General features: G+C 39.4%; 1 protein-coding gene across 7 annotated transcripts in view; it reads right to left on the reverse strand.

The window, feature by feature from the left end:
* Positions 1-12,745, reverse strand: part of scn8aa (sodium channel, voltage gated, type VIII, alpha subunit a) — a 44,160-nt gene that overhangs the window by 9,679 nt on the left and 21,736 nt on the right. For all 7 annotated transcript variants that reach the window (XM_023956568.2, XM_023956565.2, XM_023956569.2 and 4 more), the window contains exons 15-21: positions 9,641-9,814; positions 9,099-9,455; positions 8,534-9,007; positions 7,809-7,926; positions 7,026-7,180; positions 5,916-6,089; positions 1,756-1,878 (exon numbers count right to left, since the gene is read on the reverse strand). In XM_023956568.2, coding sequence (XP_023812336.1) covers positions 1,756-1,878; positions 5,916-6,089; positions 7,026-7,180; positions 7,809-7,926; positions 8,534-9,007; positions 9,099-9,455; positions 9,641-9,814 — 1,575 coding nt within the window. The remainder of the gene's footprint in view (positions 1-1,755; positions 1,879-5,915; positions 6,090-7,025; positions 7,181-7,808; positions 7,927-8,533; positions 9,008-9,098; positions 9,456-9,640; positions 9,815-12,745) is intronic.

The raw sequence follows: 12,745 nt of genomic DNA on the forward strand, positions 1-12,745 counted from the left end.
CACTGATGTCTGCTCATGTGCAACAGCATCATATTTTAGTCACTGGATATCCAGCATGAATGAGATTTCCACTAAGCCAAATGGAAAAAATGTTATCTGGTACAAAGCAATCAGCCCTCTAGATGATGTTTTCAGTCATTCTGTCATTTTTGGGAAAAGAAAAAGGTTTTCTATAGCTGAGAGTTTGTGAGCTGCAGTGCTAGTCAAGCTACGGGCCACCACCCACCCAGAACTTCAAGTCAGTGCATTACATGGCCCACTGTTGTCTCCCACTTTTACCTTCTGCGGTAGATAAAAGGCAACAGAAAGCCGGGCCTGCTGTATGGGCGACAGTATGTGGTGCCATGACATGACAGCCGGAATGCTTTGTGTGAAATGGCAGCCTATTATATATTTGCTAAGCTTCTGCCTGCAGCCCTTAAAGGAAAGTAATCAAATCAGGGCCTGGGGGGGGGGGTTATGAAAATGTAAAAACATTTACAAAAAAAGTCTGCTTCCAGAATGAACTGATAGCAGATGAGTTGGTTTATTGGAATCCTTAGCCTGATCGTGACAAAAGCTTAACAAATACTTTAACCCAAAGCCACAACACTGCTATAGTGTGTGGTTATGCCTCAGTCCCTGATGCAGACAGATCCTGGACAAACAAGAGAGTGTGTTGACCCTTCAACGGTCCAGACCAGCTGAACAGAGTCGAGGTGAAGTGAGTAGTGGAGGGATAAGGGGATGTGAAGGTAAAGCAAAGAGAGGAAGGGTGGGAGGTGCACATTAATGCGCACGTGGGGCAGGGTGGGGGCAGTTTGGTGGAGAAGAGAATTTTGAATTTTAGGAGATCAGTTTAAGAGGATTAGAAAATGGGGGCAAGAGGTCAGAAGGATTAGAAAGAGAAAGAGACACAGGAAACTTGGGGTGACAACAACCAGGTGCAACCTAATGCTACCACAAGTCACAGAGGCAACCAATCAGATGTCCATAATTTAAGATGAGGAGGCTCAAGCAACCACAGTAACAGCGGCAGCAAATCATTTTGGCTCTCTTAATAGGATTTCGTCATGGTGGTTTGCTAACCGACCCGCCTGGAGAGTTTTGATGTGACCAACCATGCAGTGGTTTAGGTGTCCTGCAGTTCCCTGGTTCCTGCTGGTTGTTCTCAATGCCAGATGCATTGTGGGATGAGGTGAACTGGGGAGGGAGGAGGTTATGAGAACAGGGGGGGGGGGGCATGTGGAGGGGAGGGGGGGCTCTCATTGAAAGCAGTGGTTGATTGGACTGTTTTGAATGCTCTATGAAATGGCGTGTATAATTTGGTTAGCTTTGTCCAATTTCCCAATCACTTTAGCCAATCAAGAAGAAACCAATAAACTTGTTAACAGTTACTTTGTGATGAGGCAGCTTTGTAGTACATGTTTCTTTGTCTTTGATTAACATTTAATCAATTTGAAAGTGAACTTTAGTGTCTCTTTAAGAAATTCAATTGAAATGCTTGATACTCTGCCGGCAATGCAACTTTGATGTCACTTTTTTCCCAGTCTCCCAGCTGCATCATGACTTGTTCTTTAGTTCTAACAAAAGCATGGTACAGGTTTGCGCATGTAAAGATTTTTTTTGGGGGGAGGCTTTCACTTAATGACTTAAAATCAATCCCCCATTAACATTTTTTTTTTAGTTGTCTTTCTTTTCAAATCAGTTCTAGCATGCTTTAAAAACTGTTGAATGGGCATGCGGAAGGATCAGCTGCTTAGCTTTGGATCTTACCCTCATCCCTTCAAAACGTGACAAGGCTCTGAGGGGTCTCAAGGCCCTTAGTGTCCTGAGTGATTTAATGGGCCCTAGATCGGAGTAGCCCAGCGCATTAGCTACAAGGCTGACTATAGACACCTACACAAAAACAGAGAAGCAAAAGAGGTTCCAAACTGTTAGAGGTGAGAAGATTCACTACGGAAGAGAGACGGCCCTGGTATAGACGAAGAGTTGCTTGACATACACACATAAATCTTTGCATGTATATGCATGTATAATATTGCATTTATACATGTATATACACTGAGAGAGAAGGTCATTGTTTAGTATAGGTTTTATGTGCGTAGTATTTTTTAGTTGCAGTAGGTCAGAGGGATTGTTTGTCTGTTATTATGGGGCAGCTGACAAGACGTGAAAAGTCCATTGTACCTGCAAAAAAATTTGAGGTTGAGAAAAAGAGAGAATATAAAGACATGAGACCCAAAGAGAGAGTAAATTAGGCAGAAGAGAGTGCTACATGATTTAGATACATGTGAAAGGATTGGAAGAGCAAAGGAGGAGGATTTGGGTAGGAGGGAAGGAGATAGGTTATCCTGTGGAATCTGATAAAAACCCAACAGACTTGAGAGCCTTACCCTTGGCCCCTCTAACACTGTCTCTCCATGTCGCTCTTGGGCTGAAGCATAAAATCCCATATAATTTAAGACAGACAAACTAATGGAACCTAAGAGAAAGAATACAAGTAAACATGTGCAATTGTGTCATTTTGCCATTTCTTTGTCAGACATCAAAATCAACTTGTTACACAATGTTTAAGGTCAAGTAGGAGAGCCACAGTCACATGGACCACACACAAGAAAACAGGGATGAGGTTAAGGGCATTTAGTTATTGGCACTGGATGGCACTGAAAGGACAAAAAATACACAGAGTACAGTCAGGTTACACACGATTAACAATGGTTAACAATCACGGCACATAATCTGAAAAACTGGTGCAGCCCCTCATCATGTCCAGCAGCACCCAAAAATGTTATAACGGCAGCCAAGTAACACTCGACTGTAGGTTATTGTGGCGTGTCTTTCTTAAACTGTTATCTCAAGAACTTAGTTCTAAGTTTGTCTAATTTTTAAAACTATTACTTAAATTAGAAAGAAGTTAGCCAAGGTGACAAGGGTGTCAGTTCAAGGCTGTTTAGCTGATACAGGTTTCACACTACTGCACTGTTTACCATAAAGGAAATGGACAGTGGGCTGTGTGGTCAATAGGCCATACTGATGTTCTTTGAGGAATAGTCAAGGACTGTTTAAGCCTAATGAAATCTTTGTGAGATAACATTAAAAACTACACAGGAATGCATTTTGTTAAAGGAAAACACAAACAGCTAACGGGCTCAAATCTCAGGAAGGGAACACTCTGGATGGTGTTATGGACCTTTCTGTAATTTCCTTGGTCTGGATGCTGGAGGTACTGAAACAGGGGGAGTGCCAGTTTATTACAAATAAGGAAAATATCAACAATAAACACATGTGAAAGCACCTTCAACCAGCCACTGACATCAACTGGTCAAATTCACCGCAAAAGGTACACAACATCCAAAGCTTACCGAACCATGAAGGAAGGTCTGTACCAGGCAAAATCTTCATTTTGACTCATAAAAATGGAAAACGAATCACAAAGAATTCTGAAGCAGAAAAAAATACTGATTTGGAATCCGTTGTAAAATGATTGTCTAAATACTGGGCATGAGTCAGAGGATGTGTGGATATTTCACTGACTTTTGTTTCTTTACTCTTTGAAAGAGTTTCTCTGAAATTGTTAAACCTAATTCACTAACAAATTGGTTTCAATTTTTAAACACAGTAAAATAAAGATTTTGCCTTGATCTAAACTCAAATGTTTGGGGTAATTGTCACCTTTAGCCTGACCCTTTGGAGGGACCCCCTTTGGGGTGCCTGGCCTCTGCCCCCCGTAGGGCCAGGTAGCAGCCTCAGTGTGTCAACGTCCCTCTCACAGAGCTCTGCAACGCAAGGCCAATGACATCTGTGGCTGTGATCCCATGATGACGACAGCACAAGCCAAACAGAAAAAAAACAAACTAAAAACAAAGCAAAAAACACAACAAAACAATGACAATAATCTGAGAGGAAAAGAAAGATGAATGAAGTGTGAAGTCCTCAGACTTGATGCTTACCTAAACTAAACACTCCATCCTAAACTGAACTTCTTTTTTAACATGAAGGATTCTGAAGCATTTAAATACCCAGTATTTCACTGGTTTCTAAATACCTGGTTGATGTTGGAATGATGCTATTGCCCTAGCATGCTGCTTAAGTACTGAACTTTGCTTACTATCTCCTGACATGATAAACACATGATAAAATACAAACAAAGTTTTGTTTTGGAATTAAAGGAAACACAAATCAAGCAGAAAACAGAAAGACGCAGTGACAGGGAAATGAGGAGGAACAAACTCAGACGAGGTGTCACACTCAGAAAAATACAAGCCGGTCTAATGATGGTGCCCCCACCCCCAACCATTTTTTAATCCCACAATGCAGAACAGCGGAGGAACAGTCAGGCCAGAGCACAGCCCAGGCTCATTGAGGATCTTTAGTTTTAATGAAGGGGGAGAGCTAGTGAAGACCAAACTTACCACAGGCTGCCTGTCACCCACCATCATTACATCTCAGCACACTGTTACCACATTCCTCGGGTTACATTTCCAACACTTTCAAGATGGCAATGATGAAGGAGGGGTAAAGAGGGACGGAGGGATATCAGTCATTATAATGTGCTCACAGCTTGGGAGGCAGGTTTGCCAGCACTGCCCCAAGTGTTCGGCTAGACAGCACATCAACAGGTAGGAATTCTGCAGTTGCAATAACCATGATCAGAACAGTATGGGATTAATATATTCATATAGAAATATTCAAATTCAAGTTGCAAGGATGCTGTACTGCTAGAAATGTATTAACATTGGCAATGATTCTGCATTTAAGAGTTATTTTAACAAGAAAAAGTCACTAAACTCTGTGTTTAGTATCTTTTGAATGCTATAAAAGCAATATTGAGGAAGGAGGAGCTTAAACTGAACCAACATGGGGTCTTCTAGCCATTGATAGGAAGGGGTCCACTCACAGACATTGGCTGAGGTGTTGCACACTGCGGAGAAGTGGTTAGTTTCAAGAGAAGGTCAGAAATCAGGGAATGTCTTATCCTATTCACTGGAGCCAGTCAGTGCATATATGAAGGTGATGTTGATCCAGTGTTTGGAAGATCTTTTAGGTCTATATGAGTCAAGCAAAATCAAAGGCTCTGAAAATGTATACATTTTAAAGTTTCTTTTTACTTATATGTATTTGGACAGAGTCCCAACAGTTGTCTCAGTCCCATCTCTGTCGGCCGGTGTTGAAGTAAAATAATACTAATGTTTTCACATGACACAGCCTGTGCCATGTGAGGCAGTAAGAGAGTAAGATAAGACATCCTTGTTCTGGACTTTCCGTCTTGACTGACCCAAGGAGCAGAACAGTACAGTACACAGAAAGAGAGGACAGAGGAACATATCAAACATTTTACAGGTTGGATCCACAGGCAGAAACACATCTGGTACAAATTATTGTTCTGAGTATTTCATCAGTATGGTACGTTAACCAATAACTTTGTCCTATATGGCTTTAAATGCTCTGGGTTCAGTTTTGAATAATGTAATACCATTTTATCTTAAATAAATTGAAATCTAAAAGTGGAGAAACAGAAACAATCCGTTTCCAAGCATCTGATGGTACTTTAGGAACTGTTGCTAAATATAGTTGCATTAGGTGACAAAGATATGCAAGGACTTGATATGAACAGAGAGTAATACATCTTGTAATGATAACAGCCCTTGGAGTTCAGTAAATAAAACAAAAGCTCTGTTTTAAAGATCAAACCTTCTCACCTAATGCAACCCATTATTTATATATCCTGACTTTTAAATCCTTAACACATCCAATAGACAACATGTAAAGAAAACTCAAATATAGAATTAAAAAATTCATGAAAACATAGCTTGGAGGTTTATACTTTATAATGAAGTAAACAATTATTCAAATTGCTGTTGGAGCAGGATGTGTTGAGGACTACATAACTACTCTAGTTCTTTACATGTGGAACAAACAAGAGCTTGACTTACATCCACAATGAAGAAGTCCAGCCAACACCAGGCGTTGGTGAAGTACTTGACAAAACCATACGCAACCCACTTCAGCAACATCTCCAGGATAAAGATGTAGGTGAAGACCCTGTCAGCATACTCCAAAATGATTTTAATGGTCTTCCTCTGCTCAACATACACATCTTCAAAAGCCTGCGGAGGGACAAAGCACAGGCCATTTACAAAAAGCGAGCAAATTCCACAAAGCAATTTATGATCCCACAAATTAAATCACACTGAGCACAGGAGGTAGCTGACCAGTAGCAGTGACTTATGGATGCAGCTGTTCTCATAATAAGTTTAAATTAACAACTTCTAATAACAAAAAATACATCAGTTACTGCTCTTATTAAGGAAGAGTGAGATATTCTATAAAACATGCTTTCATTTACTTCTACGAATAAACCAATTCTTTAATCAATGGTACAGCCTGTTAAAGACCAACTTCAACCATCTATTGAGCTATTTTAAAAGCTTTCCTAGTGGTCTCTTGATCATGAAATAGCAGTTTTTAAACCAAAATGTAAAAAATTGTGTTGTTTCTTTGGAACATAGTTTCTACACAGCGTCAGTAGAAATTCACCACTGAGTTGTGAGCGGGACCGCTGGGGCAGAGAAACCCAGCCCCCCCACCCCCTTCCCTGTTGCTGAGGGCTCAAGGCAGGGAGCTTGTGGCCCGCCCAGCATTTATTTTCTACTTAACAAATAAGCTCTTCTCAAATGGCATTTTTGTCTGCTGCTGATTCACAATCATTTGAATAAAGAAATACACACAGAAATGCATTTTGAGCTAAATTTTCTTAATATTTGTCTTTCATCATGAGAAAATGCCAAAAGAACATGTTAAAAACACCAGAGCCCAATTAAATCACCAGCATCCAGGTCCTCTTCAAACTCAACAGACGGCCTCATTGATTCATCTCTTTTATCACACAAGATCTCTGAAACCTCTTTAACTTTAAAATGTTATGATACATATAACTTAGTGAGGAAAGAAAATAAACCCAACTATTAACTAAGATTTAAACATGCTATTGCTGCAAAATCTGCTTCTAGACAGACTGCCAAAACAAACACAGTTACTCTTACCAGAGCTCCGCTACTGAGGAGGATCATGAAGATGATCATGGTCTCAAACCAGTTGTGTTCCACAATCAAGTAGCAAGTTTTTCTCAGGAACCACCAGGTCTTCCCCCAGCCAATAGTAATGTCTACATCACAGCACTTATATTTGGCAACACAAGCTAAAGAAAGAGAGGGAAATAAATACGATTCAGAAACACAACATTACCTATAACCTTAGTCCCTGTTTTAAATCTAAATGGTTGTTGCATGTATCTATTTTTCTAACTAATTAGTCAACAGGATTGTGTATTTTGGTTACTAGTACTCTTTAAAATCTTACATTTATTTGGTTGCAGAACGTATGACTAAGTGGGTTTCTAATATCAAAGGAAATATCCAAAGCTCAGGGAAAGTGATGTTACATATAGATTTTGTTAGTTAGCTAGTTTTCTTTCTAGTATTCTCATTCCTCATAATTCAATTTCATATGCTACTGGAGAAAAAAAACCCTGTTAGACAGAAACTATGCGTTTTTAAAATTTTTAAAGATATTAAGTTAAATAAAAGACTTATATTTTCCTTTAATTAAGGAATTTAAGCTGTTTTATTTATTGGATAAAAAATATATTAAAAATACTTGGATTTTATTGTAATTGTATAACATTAGATGTGCAGCCAGTCTCACAAACAGCTTCCATGCATTAGTGATCCTACATGAAGAAATAATTGTGTTATTTCCACACAGCCCAAAGGAGTCTGGGTGTTATGGGGTGGAGGTAATCAATCCAGCTGGAGGAGTGGACTCACCATCTGTCCAACATGGTTCTGGTTCCATGTATTCCTCCACTGCCTCCACTACCACCACTTCTTCCACATCTGGCTTGATGTCAATGGTGCTACCCTCAGAAGAACTGGTTTCATCCAACTGTTCAGAGGCAGATGAATGAGTGAACATGCAGGATACACATTAGCACACATTGCATGAACAGTCAGGCAGAAAGTTACAGTTTAATAGTTGACCTTAAATCATCATGTCCTCTGGGACCAGTAAGGAAACATACGATTCATGTTATTTTCTAATGGTATTTGCTGGGACTTTCAGTGGGAAAAAAAAGTTTGCGCCAAAAACTGTTCTTACTCTGATGTACTTTACAGCAATCACAAGTATCATATTACATGTACATGATGGCTGAAATGGAATATCAAATGACAGATCATTTGCACTAGAAGTCTACTAAATGCATTTCATCAGAAAGCATACAGTATGTCAGTGGGCATTCATTCTTCCAGCCAGTCTGAATGATTTAAGTATCTCTACAGGGTAATGGAGATACATTAGTATCCAAGCATGCCAGAGAAAAAAACACACATGCATAGTTTTACTGTTTGGAAAGAAACTGCAGAGTGTCAGGGAATTACAAACAGAATCAAAATGGAACAAAAACTTTGAGGTAAGTGCTAAGTGGTGATAAAGTCAGAGTGAATTGTACATAATGTATTTTTATGTCGGCTGAAAATTTGTCATGTCTGACCTCTTTGCTGTTCTCAATGTCAGATTCACTGCTGAAGTCTTCTGTGTTGAGGTTCTCGAAGTCAGATTCTCCCACGGCTATGGGCACGCAGACCGTCAGGTTTGGGTTGTGGATGAATGACATGTGGTCCTCATCAATCATATACTTGCCCACACTGCTACCAATACCACTGGTTGTGCCGTTGCCGTTTTTGGCATAGTCTAGGTCACGGTTGATGTCTACCCCAGTGTGATTAGCAATGCAATTTGGCTTTTCTTTATACATGTCGTCTAAAGGCTTCTGCTCATCTTCCATTGGAGATCTTCTTAGAAGACTTGCCACCAGGATGCGCATCTTCGCCTTTATCCAAGCAATGCCCTTCTTGATGCGCATGACGGAAATCTGAAGGTTGTTGGGCTCACCATCGTCATCAGTTGCAGCCAAGTTGTCAGCGCTGAATGAGCTCAGCAGCAAGGCAAGGAACAAGTTCAACACCTTCAAATACACAAACAAAAGATTTATAACTTTTTAACTGCGAATTCTTCAAGATTTAACATTCTACTAGCTTCCCAGCTTGGACACTTACCACAAGGTTGCCAATGACCATAACCATCATGAAGACAATAAGACACATTGCTTGGCCAGCAACCTCCATACAGTCCCACATGGTCTCAATCCATTCACCGCACAACACCCGGAAGACGATCAGGAATGAGTGGAAGAAGTCATTCATGTGCCAGCGGGGTAGCACACAGTTCTCATTGATTTTACAAACACAGTCTTTGTAGCTCTTTCCAAAAAGCTGCATGCCCACTACAGCAAAGATGAAGACAATGATGGCCAGCACCAGAGTCAAGTTTCCCAAGGCGCCCACAGAGTTACCAATGATCTTGATCAGCATGTTGAGGGTGGGCCATGACTTAGCCAGCTTGAACACCCTCAGCTAAAGAGATGAGTGAAAAAATAGAGGTGACATGGTTAATCACCAAACGTTCTCTTAACTGTTCTATGTTTGAGATATAATTTGATTTTGAAAACTGTTTTAACAAAAGCTCAATTAACTTTGACTTAAAGATACAAGATGTGCATATTTATTTGTTCTGAAAAACAGACTACACAAATACTTGCCAATCGGAATGATCGCAGAACAGAAAGGCCCTCAACATCAGCCAGAGCCAGCTCCACCAAACTCAGCGTCACAATAAATCCATCAAAACAGTTCCATGCTTCCTGGAAGTAATAGTAGGGATCCATGGCCACAAGCTTGAGAAACATCTCACCCGCAAAGATCCCAGTGAACACCTGGAGACAGAGATTATCCAAAAATATTGGTTTACCCACAACAACATGCTGCACAGGATGCCCAGTCTGAAATGTGGCAGTGAAAAAACACAGACCCATGTTAAAGAAAGAAATCTTGTTAAGTGATATCTTCATTCAGTAAGATCTGAAGAGAATTAATATATAGTATGTTGTCCCTGCCCTGCCTATGCAGCTATTAAGCTGCCATGTTTCATCATGTTGCTTTAGTTTAGGCTTGTGCTTTCTTTGCATATTTCTTACTCATGCTAACTGTACAATATGAATGTAACTGTCTTCTCAGACTCCTAATACTGGCATGTCCAAAGTTAGGCTAGTGGGCTAAATGCGACTCGCATTAAAAATAATATTCTTGTCATAAAATCAATATCATGCAGCGTCAAACCCTTTCTAAGAACTGTGTATTATTTCTTGATTGTGATTTGCTACAGTAGGGTTTAACATTAAATCGATTTCTATTCCTAGGATCGAACGACATGGATTTGTTTGAGAAAGAATCAGATCAAATCGACCAATACCATTAAGAAATGTTTCAAAATGAGATAAACCAAAAATCGAATTGAAATAGGAAAATACCATATGTATTGAGACACTGTATGTTTATTTTACTATAATTTTAAAAAATAAAAATAAAGAAGTGCATCACAGTAAACAACACAAATGTGATGGCAGCAAAAAGCCATCGCAAATTGTTAGGAGACATCTTCTCTAAAGAAAATAGGTACTAGTCTTCTTTACAATTTGTATTAAAAGGTTACTTTAATTTATATTTCACCTGTTGTGTGTCTGTTTTTGTAGCAATTTGACTAAGGTAGCAGATCCAACAAACTTCTTTGTGTAGTAGAGACAACAGGTATCAAGAACTAATATTAAGTGGCAGCGGTTTTTAATGTTCTTTAAGGGTTTTCATATTAGCTCGTGCTGGTTTGCGGCGCCTTCCATCCGTGAAACCCGAGTTCGACTCCGGGCTGCTCCCTGTTCCCTTCTCTACCTCTGCCGGTTCCAAGCCCGGTTTGAGAAGGTTGCGTCAGGAAGGGCATCCGGCGTAAAACATTGCCAAATCTACCATGCGACTTGTTCGCTGTGGCGACCCCTGATGGGAGAAGCCGAAAGTGGAAGGAAGGGTTTTCATATTTGCTTGATATCACACTTTAACTGCTTTATCCTATAATGCTTCTTTTGTCAGTTTGTTTTTCATAGGATTGATTCAATGGGGGACATCTAAGAATATAAGATATAGTAAACTTGAATGCTGCAGCATGCTGTCAGAGACTAAATTTGAAATTGGAAGTTTGTTTGTGTCTCTTTATAATTATGCAACATTTGCAACAACCAAAAAATGCATATGTGAGGGCAAAAACGGAGCTAAACATGCGGTTGCATAAATGAGAAATCACATCTTTACCAATGTAAAATTGCTTGTTTGCTGTTTTTTTTAAATTTATCTCTGGATTTACCTCTGGATCTCCCCAGACAGTTTTTAAGAGCATACTACGGTAACTTGTGGATCCCCATACTAACTTCTGTAGTTGAACTGAATGGTCACTGTGTGGAGAACGCTCAGATTAATGTTTATTTCTTCTCTGACAGAATTGCCATATAGATTTTAACATTGGGATAATCTAGGTCAAAATCACCAATCAGTGGTAATCTGATATATCCCCAGGATCAAAATATTTCTTTTAAGATGAAAATGTGGGGTTAATTATTAATTAGAGAAGACAATAGCAAATTCCAGAGGTCCTGACACTAACGCCAATGAAACCTTGTGGGATCAGTTTCTTTAATGTGTTGAGAATGACCAAAGGTTTACTCACAATGACAAATACAGTTTGAAAGGATCTAATCTGATAACATTATGTTTCTTTGGACTCAATGATGAAATATTTTTATACTTTTTTTTTCCAGGACAAAAGGCATTTATTGTATGTTGTATGCCATTAAAATTCCAAACTATAAACTATACTAAAAAAAACAAAATCATTCATTGCAAATTGCATGCTGGTGTTTTACTTCTCACCTTTGTAAGTTCAAAAACATATTTTTCTAAATTCACTGTAGTACTTGTGGGACATTCATTGTATTATAAACTAAATAAATAAAATAAAATAATGCATTATTCTGTTTAAATAGGTATAAAATTCTTATCAGAGACCATATGTAACAAATGCTCCAGTACTAGTACAGACAAGGGGGGTCATTGTGCTCTAGCCTGCAAAGATCCCTAATAATTTATGTTATTATAAAAAAATAAGTAGATAGTCACAGTAATATATACTGTTACATAAACAAGCCTTCAGCTCACATGCAGATCAGTTTTATTATGGTACTAGGACATTTTACTGAAGTCCAAGTCCACTACCTCGTGGTAGAGTGTCCGCCCTGTGACTTGAAGGTCATGAGATCAAATCCAGGCCATGTCATTCCAAAGGCTCTAAAAATGGGACCCATTGCCTCCCTGCTTGACACTCAGCATTGAGTGGTTGGATTGGGGGGGGTTAACCACCAAATGGTTCCTGAGCGTCCCAGGGGATTGGTGAAATGTGGAGAACAAATTTCACATACCTAGTTGTGTGACAGATAATGGGACTAAAATGTTAAACTTAAGTCCACTCTGATTTTGGCAATTTTTCCACAGCTCTGAATTTAAAGGGGTCTCTATCATACAAAATCATTTTTTTTGAGCTTTTAAGTGTATTATAATGTTCATTCCTCTCTAGAAACCACCCCAAAGCAGTATTTGGATCCATTTACGCATTTCTGAGCATTCCTCTTAAAACCTGCACTCTGAGCACCAGCCCCTCCCAATCCATGAAAACAAGCCGGTTCTCACATTTTGACGTAGACCAGTGAGAACAGCCCCTTCCAGGAAGAGTCAGAGTTAGTTGATTTAATATAGAATGTAAACATGGC

The sequence above is a fragment of the Oryzias latipes genome, chromosome 7 (assembly GCF_053564925.1).
Source record: "Oryzias latipes strain Hd-rR chromosome 7, Olatipes_Hd-rR_3.1".
In the NCBI taxonomy this organism is placed as follows: Eukaryota; Metazoa; Chordata; class Actinopteri; order Beloniformes; family Adrianichthyidae; genus Oryzias; species Oryzias latipes.